This window comes from Cuculus canorus, chromosome 3, assembly GCF_017976375.1.
Source record: "Cuculus canorus isolate bCucCan1 chromosome 3, bCucCan1.pri, whole genome shotgun sequence".
Classification (NCBI taxonomy): domain Eukaryota; kingdom Metazoa; phylum Chordata; class Aves; order Cuculiformes; family Cuculidae; genus Cuculus; species Cuculus canorus.
In genome coordinates this window covers 61,333,034-61,351,113 of record NC_071403.1, presented here as the reverse complement: position 1 = coordinate 61,351,113, position 18,080 = coordinate 61,333,034, and the positions used below count along the sequence as shown (strand labels likewise).

The 18,080-nt window shown below is 37.8% G+C and overlaps 1 protein-coding gene across 5 annotated transcripts in view; it reads right to left on the bottom strand.

Moving 5' to 3' along the window:
• DISC1 (DISC1 scaffold protein) overlaps positions 1 to 18,080 on the bottom strand; it is a 204,140-nt gene that overhangs the window by 40,001 nt on the left and 146,059 nt on the right. For all 5 annotated transcript variants that reach the window (XR_008449208.1, XM_054063152.1, XM_054063149.1 and 2 more), the window contains one exon: positions 7,145 to 7,205. Coding sequence is in view for 4 of the 5 variants with exons in the window: in XM_054063152.1 (XP_053919127.1) it covers positions 7,145 to 7,205 (61 nt within the window). In the remaining variant the exon portion in view is untranslated. The remainder of the gene's footprint in view (positions 1 to 7,144; positions 7,206 to 18,080) is intronic.

The window sequence follows — 18,080 nt, the reverse complement described above, 5'->3', positions numbered from 1 at the left end:
GCAACCAATCTTGACTTGTCTTATGGCATGGAACTCTCAGGACATCGGAGGTCTTGTCTGAAGGAATGGAGCCCAGTGAAAACTACATATTCAAATGCATCAAAAACACTGCCTGCACACGGAAACCGCAAATTTCTGATGCTGAATGCACACATGCACTAGCGGTCTGAGTAAACAGGTTGCAGCCATATTTGTTCTGAATTAGTCAAGTGACATCAGGCTTGTCCTATGCAGGGACAGGACATAGACTTGATGATCCTTGTGGGTCCCTTCCAACTCAGGACATTGTAGGATTTGATTGAAACCCCTAAAAAAAATAATCACAGATGTATGAGATCAGGTAAAATGCACCTTGAGTTTGACTTCTGCTTCTTCAGTAAATACACGTTGTCCTAAACACACACAATCGCTTTCATACTTCAGAGAACAAGGAGCACACAGAGGAGCATACCTTACATGAGGGTAAGACTCCTCTTCGTTTCCTGCACTACGCACCCATAAGTTGAAATAAAAGCCACCATGAACATCAAAACAAACACTGTTGAACAGAAAACGAACCAAGATAAATAGCAAAGGAGAGTCTATTAAAGAAGAAAGGTTTTGCATATATTTGCAAAGTTACCAGGTGCTGCATCATTCAACAATGGCAAAGCACAGTCGTTGCTATATTACATCTTACTAGCAGGCATCTTTATTTGTTTTTCCATTCTTGCAGAATTAACACAGAAAATAGCTCAATATAACAGCTTTGCGTAACTGCCACCAGTTATTCTCGAACAATATTATTCCCCCAAAATAATTTCATTATTCCTATCTGGGAATTAGAAAAAGCAACTAAAAAGCTCCAGTTTTGTGATGAATGGCATAATCTTTTGAGGCCTGGAGAACAGTACAATCTCATTAAATTCCCTTAGCTCAAAAAATGTCATCTTTACATCGGCTGGTACAAAAAAAATAGTTTCCAGCCTGAGGCAGTTATGATAAGGGATTTAGAAGCCATCACCATGTGGGCCATGAGATATAAAGGAATGCATCACCGCATATAAAGTGTCTGCTGCTCACAATTTCAGAGCTAATGTTCTCACAGCTGTGCATGACTTAGACCAGCTAGGAAGAAGAAAGTAACTAAATGAGCCACTAGAAGGATGTCATATTTTGTCTAACCTGCATTTAACACTCTTACAGCAGAACTGTTGGTAAGCAAATTAAGTCCAGATCATTATCCAGCAAGGGACAGGGCTGTGAGCTCTCCTGGAAGCACAAGAGAAAACACATAGTCTTAGGAGTCCTGGAGGAGGGAGGGTAAGCAAAGGTGGCATTTCAGTCTTGTCTCTGCACTCCTTATATAACAGTCCTCAAGGCAACTAAGGTGGGTCACAGGTTATACAAAATTACTGCAGAACATCTGGCACTCCCAAGCTCGTCTGTGCTGCTGTATGTACAAGAGAGAAAAGCTTTTGAAAAGCCCTGCTCAGCAGCCATAGCACAGCAGTTCTCCACTGGCAAACACCAGGCTTTCTACACAATGACATCCAGGACACTAACAGCCCGAGATGAAATCTTGCCCTTACAGAAGTCTGCAGATGGCCATGGAGGGGCTTTCTCAATAAAATGCTTGATATTTGCAAGCTTGTACTGGTAGACTTGGATACCTCAAGGCTGCTCTTCAAAAGCAGCATCAGTCTTCAAACAGGGCTGTGGGTGGGTGCAGGAGGCTAAAAAGCTTCGGTGGGACACAGGAACCACACCTCACTGTGGAAAACCATGACCATTAGGAGGAATATTTAAATGCACAGTTGTTAATTAGCAATGAAGACAGCTCCTTCTGAGGTTTCTGGTGCCTCAAGGTTCAACTCTCCGTGGCACACACATTCTGTGTGTGCAGACAGATGAACAATGATCTGAATATCTTTGGTTTCTCCTGATGTTTTATTTGCTCTGTGCCTCCTTTCCTCTCCAGATATATTTTCTACTTGTGAGAGCCTCCTTCACTGAATATCCTATCATTAACTGCTCAGGCTATGGCTCAGGCATAGCTTTCATGTTAACATGCAGCGCCACTAAGGAAACATTCAGTGTGCAAAATAACCCCAGTTCTTAGGGCAAACATAAAACCATTCACAACCTACAAATAACTAATCTTCAGATGACACTGTCTTCTAACAATTCCACCACATTTACTCCATCTGCTCAAAAGTGCCAACTTCCACAAATTATCAGTTTCTAATAAGTTTCACAAGGGCAATGTATTCCAAACATGTTTCTATAGATATCTAGCAGGTGGATGCTTGAAAAACAAAAGTATTGTTATTTCATCCTAAATCTCATGAAGTTGATTTGCAACATTAATTTCATTTTATTTTTCTTTGGTACCAAGAAACATAAGAAAGGAAAAAGTGTAGGAAAAACTATTTCATTTTTAAATATAATGGCTTATTTCCCTCCACTACTGCAAGAATAGCACAGCAGTGTTACCAAAGGCAAGATTGAGTTGAAAGAACCAAAGCCTTTTGATGCATGTTTCAGTAATGTAAACAAATTCTTGGTTTTACACACCATCTTATAAGATGACTGTATTTGCTGTGGAACATTTACTAGCTTCTGCAAGGGCAATGGTCTGAAAGTTTGGGTTTTTTTTAAAAAAAAAAAAAAAGTATTACCTTGTTCCACAGATTTATTTTCATTTCTCAAGCTATCACATATACTTCTCACACAGATTAATCTTTCTATGCACATGCATTCTCACAATCTCCTCTGCAATGGAAGGTATATATACTGAAACTGGGACAGAAATTTAATGATATAGGGCACATGTAAAATGTGACAGATACACAATTGCTCACATTGTATGACTTTCATTGAGATACGTAAGAGCTAGCAAATACCTCAGAAGATAATGACTTTTCATGCAGAAATACATATCAAAGGGGTTTTACTCATTTAAAAGGCAGGTGATTTTTTTGGTATCTTCAAAAACAAGTGAATATTTACAAATCCTATGTCTAGACTGGAATTCCCACATCTAAGTACCTAAACAAACATAACTTGGCACTGTCTCCACCTTCATTTATTTCAAAGGTGTTTATTATTACTCCACACATTTTGCAAAATCTGGCCACTTTTCTTTAAGTATTGATTGAGGAGACAGCATCTTAAGCATGAAATTGCAAACCAAATCATCTGCTCTTATGGTTTTATAGCATTTTTTCCTGGGCTCAACTCATGACCCTCAACGATTTGAATGACTTAAACTCACTTATGGCAGAACTTGGTAGTTCTGGAAAGAGCTGGATCATTGGAGACTGCTTTAGCCACAGTAATGATATAAAGCACCAGCAGAGCCTTCATTTGGAGTGAAAAGAAATGAGATGAAGAAAGACACTTTCTGTGGAAGAATGAGGGTCCCACAAGAAGATGCTTAGCTGAGTTTCAATGACCTGAATCAGACAACCATAGGAAACTTCTCCTATACAATCCCTCTTAAATCACTCAAGTGACAAACTGAAGTCACCTAAGCAAAACTTCGTACACTTGAAATATTCTTCTAGACAGATGTCTTCACTGAACACAGTTTCATTACAATAATTCTGACCACTTTTGCACATCTCCCTTTTACTAACAAAAGGTAGGCGATTTGCAAGGTCTGACATGGAAAAAATAGCAAAGGTATTCACACTCTCAAAAAAAAGCAGCTAGTGATTTAATGCATAAACTCTAGGAGTGGCTTGATAAATACTGGTGACTGGAAATGAGGAAACACAGAATTAAACATTCTATTTATTTATTATTTTCCACTGGTCAGAAAACAACTTATATTTTTAAAGGAAGAAACAATGTCAGGTAATCTTCATACTTAATGGATAGTTAGCCTTCTCACTTCTTATTAGACAGTGATAGTAGATAGATTTAGATAGATAGAATTAGACATATTAGATAGTATTTCTCTTATCAATGTTTATTTTCCCTTTTTTTTTTTCTCTGTAGGTCCAAGGCTATTTGAAGAGTACTGTTCATTATCAAACAGATTAACCTTTTATCAAGCTACTGGAGAATAGACGCATTTTGAAGCTACAGTCAGAAGTACTGCATCTGTTTAAAAAAAACCAACATAAATAACCCCACAAAAAAGGCACTCCAGTGATGAAGATAGGTTCCCTCCCCTCTGAGAAAAAGAACAAAATAAAACCCACAAGAGGAATATATTCCAAACTCTACCTAAGAAAATAAACAAAAGTGAAAAAGGGAGGGTGGAAAAACATTTTAATTGATAAAATTGATCCCTTTTAAAACGTTAATCTTCATTAAAGCTGTTTTGGTCCGAGTTTTATAATAGAAGAGACTTAATGAAGAAAAGCGGTCAAAAATTACATTTCTAACAGTTTCACTTTATTTTGAAGCTATATTATTTTGAAACTTAAACTGATTGGGTTTGAATCTACGCTGTTTCTATCTGAAACATTACCTAGAAAAATCATACGTTTCATCTGGAGAAAAACTTCAGAAGCTTATTTGAATTCATGCTGCACAGGCATAATCCTCTATTGGTTTCAAAAAAGTGCATCCATGAGCCAGATGCAAATTTTACCTCTGTCTACAAAGCAAACTTAAAACAATCTTTTAACTTTCCTGAGAGAGACTTTCTTTAGGTTATGATACAGGAGGAGTAATCTGAGCACCTATATGAAGACCCCAAAACCCTGAAAGTCTCTCAAATAACTTCCTTAAAAGGGAAGGAAAAAAACCCCAAAACCCTCTTGGGCTCTTGCTTACTTTTTTTAATTACAAGTCCAAAGGAGCTTTAAAAAACAAGTGTCTATAAAGACTTTATTAGCATAAAAATATATTAAAGATGTAATATTTTAAGAAATTCTTTCCGATAAAACCATTAGAGATTTTCTCTTTCCACAACTATTAAAATAAATTCTTAGCCTTTAATTACTTGGGATAAAATATTTTTAGAATACCATTTCTACATATTGCAAACCTGTCAATGGTTCAGAACTGAATCTTCACCACCTGGGAGCTTGGCCAGCATTGCGGTTTTTTTTCTGGGAGAGCTTTTTGTTGCATTTATTTGGTGAGTTTCAGAGGGGTGTTGTTGTCAGGATGGTTTTTGTTGGTTTTGGGTGGTTGTTGTAGTTGGTTTTTTTAATTCTTAAGGGCAGTAAGGGAAATTTTAGAAGCTTGGCAACAATGCAACAGTCTGTTAGGGGCAGAGAAGATGATGGCAAGCTCTGAAGTGCTGTACAGCTGCAGTCATATACTTGGACTTCATGAATTTGTTTTCCCAGCATAGGTTAGGAAGAACGCATCGCAACAGCAAAACTTCGAAGCATGTAGCCTGTTTGCAATAGAGAACCTAGACTGAAACAAAACCAGGTCTATGTGTGGAACTGAAGAAGACAACCTTTGCATCCAAAAGCAACAGATTATATTAAAGTATTTGACAACTCTTAAATCTGCTAAAGCAAATTCGAAATTGTCAATTACTGTTCATAAAAAATGCTTCCAAAATATAAATCAGTGCCAAAAAAGAGGGTTTAACTTTTAATCCCTCCCCTGAAATTATACTCCTTACAGAAGCAGGATGAACATCAGCAATTCAGCATGAAAACTGCTAACACAAACAGCAGGAAGAGGGGGGAAAAAAGAATCATGGAAGCTCATTGACAACACCTATCAAGACACATAAAAATATGTTGCAGTTTAAGATACTGATACAGAAAAGTCCAGGTAAACAGCCCAAATAATATACAAAAGGACACAAATAAATTAAAACAAGCCACAACTGCAAATCCTATCTGATAAATTCTTGGAAGGAGAAAAAAAGTCTGTACAGATTCTCCAAGTATTTAACTTCTACAGGGAAATTTACTTCTTTCAAGGAACCTGATATGTCAGTTAAAAACACACAGCCTAAAAGCATCAATATGTGTTTTTACACCTTGTATTTGATTTTTTAATGAAGAGAATGGTTTTCTAAAAGACAAGCCACAGAAAGTTCTTAAGATTTGTCTTACACATATGGATTGGATTACATTAAGTATAAATGTCATTGGGGGTGGGGAGTGTTAGGCAGGACACAGACACAGCTTGATCTTACAGGTCTGTTTCCATCATCTTTCACTCAGGTCTTTAAATTACTTCTACATGTAAGAGTCACACAAAATAAATACTTCTGTATTCAAAAGTAGGAGTAAATCTAAATACCTAGAACTCTCTCTATAAAAATAACAAAAAACAGTGAGGGCAGCAAGTTTATTAATTATACCTGCTGAATAATAGAAAACGAAGTGGCACTGTTTTGGTGGGTTGCATTTTATTAAGGCACAGACTCCAATTACTTCCTATGAAATCTTTTTCCAATCCTAATATACTTGTGTGGGGCAAAGTCTATTATAACAAAAGATTCCATTACAACAGCAGAGTAACATTTACTAATCATGTTACAAGGAATAGCCCAAAACTTGAGGGTGATCTAGAGCCCTCCGTTCACACAGGAAGAGATGGAAATAACTGCTAGCATTTGGCTGAAAAAAACATATAAAAAATAAAAATAAGTATATTCTGCATTAAGATTCAGTTCTTAAAATACCACCATTGTTTTCTATTTGCTTTCCACAATATCCCAAAATAGCACTCTTTCAGAACTGTTATATAAAGAGTCATTACTTGTTAAGAATGCCCAGAATTCTGGTAAAGGATCACTTTGGCTCTGATCAGAGTTGGCTTTTGCATAGAACAGAGAGGGAATTTTTTCAGTCGGCTATCACATCCCCAGTACTTCAAGGTTTCTGGGTGCGCAAGAGCTCATACCACACATTACAGTACCTGTAGGTTGAGCTGGAGTGATGCACACCAGCCACAAGCATAGTCCCACTTCTCTGGCCATATCAACACTGCTCCAGAGAAGTCCTACACACAGCGATTCTTTCATTTACCTGCATCCATTGTCAGGCCAGCAGCAAAGCTGAACATAGCCATGGACAGAGGTCTTAAAAATAACGGGGATTTCCAGCTTTGAAATATTTTTGGTATTATTCTAAGGCAAGTTCCAAAACATTTCCTAACACTTTTATGCATGTAAATGTTGCATTAACAAGCATTTCTAAGCCTTCAAAGGTTTCCATGATATCATCCTTACCTACGTAGTTTATCCTCCAGCATCTCCATGTATTTTTCAGCATTTTCTTTTACAGTCGTCACTGCAAAGTAAAAGTCAAAGTTAGGTCAGGGCATAACTGTACAGTTTTAGGGTGGTGGGGTGTTTTTTTTTTCTGTTTTTTTGTTTTTAAAAAAAACAAGTCATCTCTTACCAAGAAATTTTACATGTATCAATTAGAAATAAGAATTCCATTAATTTTTTCAGTGTTCAAATTATAGCATGGGTGTCTTCTCCCTTTTTTCCTTTAAAGTCCATTGTATCTGTATTATATTAATAACTCTAGTAATTAAATTCTTGGCCATTCCAGAAAAACTGTGAGACTAACAAAGGCAGTTTGTACAAGTTGCCTTAACCAAAAACAGCAAACAAACAAACAAACAAACAAAAAAACACAAAAAACACCAAATCACACAGCTAGGTCCTTCCTTTTACCTTCACGAGAAGCACGCAAACCTAAAATTTGTCAATCCACACATAAGTGTCTTTTAAAAATATTATGAACCTTCCATCATACTTCTTCTGATACAAGTGAAACACTACAGAATGGAAAGAATCACCACTTAAGGGCTTTCTTTTTAAACTTGAGACCTAGATACTGCCCGCATATAAGTCCCTACAGCTTCTTCACTCCAATAAACTGCTTACCATAACACACAATAATAAAGCCATTCTTTTGGATGACCTATGGTACTCCATCATAGGTACAAATGTGGGAAAACTTAATTCCTGTCCAGGAAAACAGAGGCTGTTAGAGGATAAATATTTTCAAGCTATGATAAATTTTTCCACCCTTCCCTAAAAAGCAGCTTGCCAACTCCAATTTAACAAAATTAAATCAGTTATTTACTTTTAAACTCTTAACTCAATGTACACCAATTAAGCATGCATTTTACATGAAGATGTATTCTACAGAGCATCACTGCTTTTACAGGCAAAGTTTGCAACATGGATCATGCACCCTGTGAATTTAGCCATACATCTCTCCCTATCCTCCCTAAATACAATACCTCCAAGCACAGCTTACATACATTAAGGGCTTCACATATTTCTCGCTTCTCCCTCCCTCCCATTTTTTTTTCTTCATAAAGTGGAATATCACACACTAATTCCTAATCCAAAAAAATCTGCATTAACTGAATCAGCTGTCCTAAAGTTGTGTTCACACACACACGAGTTTAATAACTGAAACTACTTAGGTAATATCATTAGCAGCAAGCATTGGGGTCAGTGAAACATTAGCTGTTTGCAGGAGGTGATTTTCACCTGGTCAATAGTAGTCACACATCACTGAAGCATTCTGCAACTCAATAGCAAACACAGGACACATTCTGCAAAGCTGATTTACATTTTGGGTTTTTTTTAATTATTATTATTTTATGAGAGTTTATCAGATTAGGAAAAAACCAAGAAAACAAAACCCCAAAATACCCCCAAACCTACCACTACCTTAGCTCTCTGGGAAAGCATTACAACTTTGTTCATAACGTCTTCAATCCAGGTACACCAACAGAATAGTTCTGCAACACACCTTGAGCCAGCAGGAATCTGGAAGATTATACTGTACCCACACAACTAGATTCATTTATACATTCACACACACATCTCACCGTTAGAAGAGCGCTAGTGAATGTTACGCAAAATGTTATATAAGGATTTTTGCAATGTTACTGGAGACTAAGTAAGTTTCCTTAGCACATAACAGTTTTATAACAAGCACAGGGTTCAGTAGAAGTTCCTGGGTCCCTTACCATGCTTTTATTCCTATGCTTCCTGTGGAATGGGAGAGAGTCTGCAAGTCTTCCTTTAATGACACACTACAGCTCTACATAAACTACCACTACTTTTTCCAAACTCCCTATTTGTCAATCCCCAATACACTGACCAGAGATCCAGTGCATGTTTTGATAGCAGACAGCTTAAAGGTGTATGGCTGCCTTACTTCCCCTTCTCTTGTCACTGTCATAATATCCTTCAACAGGAACTGTTAGAACCAAGAGTCCACAGATGATACTAATTTTTGGAGAGGGATGAGAAGAGGTGGAGAATCCGTTTCACACTCACTTTGTTTCTAACCGATATAGTGACTTCTTATGTTACATGAAAGATAAACTTTGCTTTCAATTTCTCCTGCTGTGCTTGTCACTTTTTAATTGGGTATAATCTGATAGAGTAATTCACACTTTCACAGTTCAGTCCTGCCCCTACAAGCAATTTTACAATGCCCTTGAAGCACACAGCTTAATATATCAGCATTATTCAATGACAAAAAGTAATGGACAAGAATACACCATTAGTTAAAAGTAGGTCAGTAAAAAGCTAACACTCATTTGGAAATCACCTCACATCACTAAACACTACTCTCTCTTGTCAAATGTTTAAACTACATTAAAAGAAAAGTAAACTTTGCCGCTGCAAGAGAAAGCTACCCAGACTAGCTTTGTCTCCTTGTCATCTTCAGCATGTAAGTGGAAGAGCTATGACCTGGAGATTTTGCTGGAAGATACCACATAAAAATCCAATGGAGGTTACTTCCTTCATAACAAACAGCAAGCAGCACTGCAAGAAATACACAAATAATTTCAACCTTTTAGATCACCTATTTGATACAGAAGAGAAGCAACAAATTCACAGATTTTGTGTTCCAATTTAATGAATCTATTCATCATCACTTCAAAGCAAAAGAATGCAAATGGGAAGCTGTGCATGCCTTCAATCTAGCTAACAAAGTACTAGATGACAGGAAAAAGAAGTAATAATAATTTATTAAATTCTTTTCTGGATAAACATGTCAAGTGGTTTATTTTCACATTTAAGTGAGTAGGATTGCTTTTTTTTTATCAGTTCTCTGGGGACTTACATGCTTATCGCACATTGGCCTTGAGGGGAGTTATTAAAATAAAAAAGTATAAATACTCATGGAAGATCAGAGACCAGGGTATTTGCTAAGATTAAAACTAGACTTATTCTTGTGAAGCCTTAATTGAAGAAAAGTGAATCAGCATTTCTTTCTCTTATTTTATAATATATTTCTCTTCCTGCTTACAGCAGCAAACAATGTCTAGTCTTGGAATCAGCCCTGGACTGACTGAGCTGAGGGGCAGCAGTGAGCTCCTGTGGTAGCCTACTAGTTGTCACCGAGCATAAATCTGCCATTTTAGAAGCTGTTTCAATAATTAACCTACATAGTGTGCTTTTAAAATAACATCACATGATTCCCTTCATCTGAAAGCAGTCCCACCGGGGTAATGCCATTTCTCATACAAATATTGAGCCTGCACATGAAGGTCTATCATCATTTTTATCCTTCACTCTTGGTCCTCGCAAATCAAGCTTACAAACTATGGACCACGACAAATTCATTGCATTGTATGATCAATATTTTCAAAATCTTTTTAAAACTGAGTATCTTACTGGAGACACCTTGAACCCAGTGTCCGGACACTCCAGATGTGGATGTTTGGCACCTCAGAAGAATAACAATTGCTTTGAGTGTCTTAAAAAAATCAACAGCCAGTATCACAGCAGTTTTTAAGTGTTAGACCACAGGTCTGAAGTTCTTTGCCAGACTAGTGATCCACACCTTGAGTCCTTGATATACCAAGCATAAAGTTATTCTTTTGCCTTTCATTCTAAAAGTCATTATTTCTTTTTAAATCTTCCCCCCCTTTTTAATTTTTTTTAAACTATTTTTTTATTTTGGGGGGTGTGAACCGTGACACACATTTTGACATGAATTTAAAGATTGGAACAGCTGCAATGGCTGCTAGCAGATCTAGACCCAGCATGAAAAGAACTGCCAGACATTATCTGCCTGCAAGACAAACCTGAAGCCTACACAATTAGCCTCTCTGATCTATAAGAATTACAATCCTTCTCAGAGACGTTATTAGTCATGTAGAACAAAACTCCCACTGACTTCAATGAGATTTTTGCCCAAATTAAGTACGTAGGATGAGATTTGGCTCTTAAGAATGATATAAAAATAGAATTAACTTCATGGACACGCATTGATCCAACTGGGGTAAACTCGGAGGGCAGAATTGCATGTGAACAAGGTGACAGATTGCTTGTTCTGTCACTATTCTATTTTTTAAATGTAGAAATTATTATTAAAGCTAAGAGAAAAACAAAAGCAGAACATGATTAATTGAAAATATTTGATCTTTTCTTTCATGGAAGATGCGCTTCATTAATGTGTGAAGTTTTGGTCTGAAAAACTGCAGAAAGGCTTAGATATATTTAAAGGTTAAGTTAAAAGCCTGTCAAACTTCAGAGACATCTCAGCTGTTCCACTACATGTCAAGATGATTTATCAAGCCCCAGTAACAAGATTTTGAATTACAGAATAGTGAGTAATTTTGCATCTTGCAGACAGACAGTGGGGAAAAAAACAACAAGCTCTGTGTAAAAAACCCAACTGCCTCTCTCCACTGAATTACTCCCATGGAACTCAGAGTAAAAAGAACAGAAAAGGCCAGGATTAGAAAGAGGGAAAAGGTAGCTCAATAAAGATGTGCAAATACTCCAAAAAAAAAGCTAACATTCTGGGTCAAGTCAATCAACCAAAATTCTATTCTGGTTCACTGACTGTCTTCCAGTAATGAAGCAAATACTGAGATATGTAGTTATTACCTGTCTCTTCCAGCAATTCTGCTATGTTCTAAGGAATGTGCTAATCCTCTAAATATCACTGCAGAATAGCACCAAATTAGCCTGAGGAAATTACAGCCATCAGAGATGAGGTGCCCAAAATTTAGGGGGGGTCTAAATGAACTGACCATTCCACAAACAGGAAAAATATACAATGGTGAACTGGAAAACTATACAAATATGTAAACTGTAATGACAAAAATCGGTACCGAACATCCATAAAATTAAAGCCACACATTTTAAGACATAACCCAATCTTACTCGATGGAGTTGAAAATACTATCTGCCTAAGTGGAGATGACTCCGTAACTCAGCAGCAAGGTTTTTTCCTCCTCCTGAAAAAAAGCTGGCCTGGACAATAGGACAGGGACCTGTCACACAAAAGCAAAGCCATGCTTTGCAGTGACACGCCACCAGTGGGTAGTTCAAGCACAGCAGTTCTGCTGGTACTGAGTTGCACGGATGCAACAGGGCCATACTATACAAGGCTGCCAGACAGCCTCAACCCCTCCGGATGCAACAGTCTGCAGCAACGGCTGGGTTATGTGGTAATGCCAATCTTATAATCCCATTCCAATAGGGATTCCAAGGATCTACTGTTAAATGCCACTCTACTGCTTTCACAGCTCTCAAGCGGATGCAGTATGTTTTATTCTGTCCATATGAAGTTCTCCACCACCAGTTGCCTCTCTCGTACTAGATGGTCAACTGCTCTGATACCATAGGGCAACTCTTCTGGCATATGAAAACAATTAAAGGTTTTAGCTTGAGCACCACTGCCTTAAAACAGTTTGCTCACTCTTACATTTAATCTTACAGTATATTGCCACTTCACACTCTCAACCTTTGTAAAAATCGGAAAAGTAATAAAAAAATATATGAAGAGTAATAAATAAACACAAAGGTGGCAGAACACAGGATAGGATAACATTTTCCCACTTAAGCTGCACAGAAACAGGAAAGAGGGAGAGTACAGAGTGAACAATTCATCTTCGTCAGGAAGTTCCCTTTGGGGTTGTTGATACAGAAGGTCTACTGTTAACCTCCTCTCAAACACATGGGTACATCCTGGACAGGAGGAAGAGTACAGTCTAACCTCTAGACACGCTGGGAGTGGGTGGAGACTGCAGTACCCAAGAAAATGAGCTTTCTCTCTTTTGGAGATCCCAGAAAGGCCAAGTACCAGCTCATTTGGAGAGACAGCAGTGTTTTACACGCAGAAGCATGCAATATACATGCTCCAACTGCTTGTCTGCCTACAAAGCCTTCAACATATTTACAGCTGGGTTCATTTGTAGGCCCTGGTGCAACAATGAATTTGTGCCTGCACTGAATCAAGTGATACCTTTTTGCTGTAAAAAATTGCAGCTAAACATACATTGCATATAGAAATTACCGATTTTGACAGATGCCATGTCCTGCCCTCAAGTTAGATGTTACAGCAGATATAAAGGTACAGAAAATATCAGCGTGAACAAAAGTTTGACAAAGAAATAAAACCCAGAAAACTAGATCTTATAAAAAAGAATGACAGGAGGTGCCAGCAGCTCTGCCTCTAACAACCTACAGTTCTGTCTTTTTAGGCATGGCATAAAAGGTTTGCAGAACTGAAAAAGGGTGAGGGGAAACCACCCTGCATAAAAAGGCACATTTGAAAAACACATTCTGAGAATTTGCCTCCTGAACTTTCTTCAATGTATGTGGTATTTTTCATCTAAAGTGACAGGTGATCCTTCAAGTTCTATGATGATTAAATTGCCTAAATTAAAGGAAATTACCATACCTTCACAAGTTTCCTAAGATTCTTTCAGATTTCTGTAAAATCTGGTGAACCAGACACAGCAGTTCATTCCATGCTACACACGGGAGACAGTGTCAGGGAAGGAGGCAATTTACTTTCTAAATACTTTCAGTAAGTAATCTACCTTTGAGAAAACAATCAGCTGAAATGTAAACAATTGTTTTATTATGCAGTATCAAAGCAAGCATATTGCTTCTAAATTAAAGAGGCTGTAGGTAAACTGTTGACCCAATAGCAAGGAGACCACTGCAGATACATGACCATAGACCTGCCTTTATAGTTTAAGAGGCTATATGAAGTATAGGGAGGGATTAATAAAATTATTAGCACAAGATTGCCCATCTGTCCAGCCACAGGTTTCCAGGCTTTCCAACTTAACCTTCTCTCCTGCATGTACCACCTCTGCAGTAACCACTGGCCAGGCACAGAGCCTCTCTTTCACAGGTTTGATTACTTTTCCACAAATTACTCAAAAGCTATGAATGTTGTGTTTGGGGTGTACCAAATGGTGCTTTAGATTGGCTGCACATCTGCATTAAAAAAAAAACCATTCTTGCCTCTTCACAGGCCTGGCACCAGACAGCAACGTTCTCACTGCTTGGAAACCCCAAACCCAAACTATCTCCCTGCTTTGCATTGCTGACAAAGAAGCCAACTTCCCCTCGGAAGGCTTTCTTCATTGCAGACAGGCTTTACTCTATTTAAAACTAGTTGAGACGCAAAACTGCACAGCACCATTTCTGAAACAATGCTGGAGAACCAACTGAACTATTTTATTCTATTCTATCCACACCCAGAACATCCTGAGGAGCAGGAGGCCCCTGAATTCGTACAGACAGAAGCTGTGATTACTCTCCCATTCCATTGCATAGGTAAGACCCTCCCAAGTGTTCTTCTAGTTCCTCTGCAGCTACCTAAGTTGCTGTTTACCTAGAACATCACACAATCATTGACCAATGCACCTTAGTGTTGGAAGTATTGTATCCTTTCCGAAAACCATGAAGAAATTTTCCTTTCACTTTTCATTCCTATTTCCTTTCTGTTCTTCATTGAGCAATTGGGGAGAAATTAAGGGCCGCGTGAGGGGAGAGAGCGCCATCTGCCTACGTTTTCTTCAGGTTTTCTCTTACCTGGTTTTCTTCTTTGCAACCTATTACTTCAGTTCCCTGCTCAACATCTGTTCAGAAACCTGCCCCACACCCCCAAAAAGTTCTTTTTTTCTCTCATTTCTCTTCGCAAAGCAATGCCTGAACATCAAGGAGAGCCATGTGTCCAGTTTGCCCTCTGTGGCTTGTCAACAGTCACAAGGCATCATCTGGAAACCATTACACAATCTAGCAAGGCAACCAGACTTAACATATGCATAGGCACCAAAGGAGTTCAAACTCGTGACAAGTTTTTCCTGAAAGTAAGATTTATTTTAACACTGCTAGATAAAACAAAAAGACCCAGAATGTGCCATTTACATAGCTATCCAAGAGAAACAACAGCGAACAACTAGGCTTTATGCAGGAGCTAAGCTCTATGACAATAACTGACAACATCTAATGCCTGTATTATGAAAAGGAGGAACAGCTCAAACTTTTTTTGTCTAAGGAGAAAAACTATAAGACAACTGAAGTCATGATTCAGCTTTTGGCTGAACAGCTTACCTTACTGCAACAGGCATAATCCACAAACCATCAAACATATGTCACAGCTGTTCAACAACATCAAGGCTTCTAAAATACACATTAGCTGTTTTAAGTTCTCCCACAGTGGCTGTTCTGCTGAACTTCCAAGAATTCAGTACTACACGTAATGTTTTAGTTCCTGAATTGCAACCAACAATTATATTAAACATACTCTGGCTTTTTAATTTAGGGTCACAAAGGAGAGGTGCTCAATGATCTCTCTGAATCACTCTAACCCCTCCAGAAATTTATTTCCAAACAGACTCTGCAAAAATTTCATGCTACTCAACATTGTTAAATCCGTTTTCTCCAGTTTAGCATGTTGGTTAGTCAGACTATACAAATTAGAAAGGACCCAGGCACCTACAGAAAGATAGCCCTCAATCAGAGGGTGAAATACATTTCACATTTCAACAAATAAAATTATTTAATGCAGATCATGTTTGTGCTCAACAGTTCCTTATGGAACAAAAACACTGCACTGCAGCACAGCCAAAAAGTTAAAAAAAAAAAAAATGGAATTTGCTCCCAAATGCTGCCATAGAATCTGGCTACTAAAAGAGACGAAAGGGAGAGCCAAGTTACAATCACAAGAGCTTTGAAAAGCAACAAAAAAGAAAAAAAAAAAAAGAGAGACAAAAAAAGGCCAATGTTACCATTGACAAAGGAAAATGACAAACACTTATGTTCACTCCAGTAGAACAAATGGCTGCTAAAACATCAATCCTTTAGACTATTTTAAAGAAAGCAAATCAGAACTCAAAGACATATACTAAAGGTTAGAACTGATAGAAATTGCAACAGCAACGAGAGGAATATTCAGCATTGCAAGCTATTTCTAACAACCTTGAAATGACATCAAATAAAGCAGCAACTTCCTATACTGATGCTTACAAATGATAACTGCAAATAGCTCTAAGATGCGTTTTTGCACTGCTGTTCTCTCCAAGGATCTAGAACAGAGAAGCAGCAATTTGTCTTTTGAAAAACAGCTGACAATGAGCAGCGATACAGAGAAGCAAAGTGTCCCACATAGTCCAATACACAGCAGTTTTCAGAAACCTTTACTTAACTGCTGTTGGCTATTCCAAGCATCTTTTCTGTTATTACAGGGTTCTAAACAAGAAAAAACGTGAACCTGTCCAGCTAAGAGGCTGAGCAGAGCCTGTCCTGTAACCACTTCAGGCCCAAGAAGTACAGCAGACACCTTTGTGTATCACTTTCCCATATCACCTCTGTCCTGGCTGCCACCACCGCCTCCTCCTCCTCGCATTATGCAACTTCCACACGAGTGCTTATAAGCAGTAACATCAGAAATATTTAGCTACACTTGACATATCAATGTAAACATGATGCTTTTGACTATGAACATGCAGTGCCACCCCACCTTAAAAGCCTCCCTGCTGCTAACATACAAAGCTGGAGCATAGATTTACAAAAGGTAATTGGGAAAACTTAAACAGCTGAGCAAAACAGATGTAGCTACAAGAACACATATACACTAAGTGCTCATATTAATCCTATGCACCCAAAAGGGCAGAGTCAGATACCAGTGTGCACTGTTGAATGGACTTTTTCTGAACTGTTTTAAGGACAGAATCATTAATTTAACTGGTTGACTTAAAAATATTGCTTACATTATAAAATATTCATAAGCTTTCTCATTAACTTTCAGGTGCAAAACCTTACTGCACTAGAGCTCTTGAAAGCAACGGCTTTAATATTTCTAAGTTAAGGTGGTCCCAACAAAGCAATAAGATTTCCCACAGGATTATAAAGTAGACTTTATAAATGAGTTGCAGACACCACTTTCAACTGCACAACAAACAAGAATTTACAATGACATTCCAATGGAAGACAACATCCTACATTGCAGACTACCATGTTATTTCTACCTATGCTACCCTGTATTTTATATCTTTTCTTCCTTGATACCCTCTTCTGTCACCAGAGCCAGACACAAATCTGGATAAACTGTAAAATATTTGAGCTCCCTGTAACCTTTTTTTGGCAAAAAAAGAGACTTAATCCATACTTTGCTTAGAGAGATGATGAAAAAGGCAGCCTTAAGAGTTCAAAATCTCCTTCTAGACTGAAGCAGTTTGAGCATCAATAGAAAATCTTTGACATGAATTAAACCCTAAGACCTCTATTTCAGTAATGTCCATAAAAGGAAACAATTAAGAAGTTGCCCCTTGCATGCAGTCTCAGCATTGGCTAGGATGTAAGTAGGATGAGTGGATTCATTCTTCAAAGCAGAACAATGCTTTAATGCAGTGGATTTTTAAATTTATTTATTGAACTGTAAAAAACTCTTTCTGGTGGAGCTAACACTTTTTCTTTACTTTTGACTGTGTTTTTCCTTTTCATACATCTGTCTGCCTTATTACCTTAGCTGTCTCTCTCCCTTACTCCTAAGTCTACATTTGTTTGCATCTCATTTTCTCTTGCATTCTTTTTTTTCTTCCACTCTTCTGCCTTTCAAATCCTTCTTTAACTGTTCTCATCAGTTTTGCCCTTTTACTTAAGCTGTAAATCATTCATTACCACAGAGAGTTTTACTTATGGCTTTGCCCTCCATACCAAGTTTGCAGCACTTAAGTTACTGCCAGGAAAGGAAACCTTTAGCACAATCTAGTAAGGACCCCCAAGCTGGCAGTTTGTGGACACTTTACTGGTCATTCTGGAGATGTTTAAATAACTTCCTAATGACTGATGTAGACTCTTTCTACAGCAGCTTAATTTAACATTTTCTAATACCAAATGTTAAGTATGAATCCATGTGCTTAGT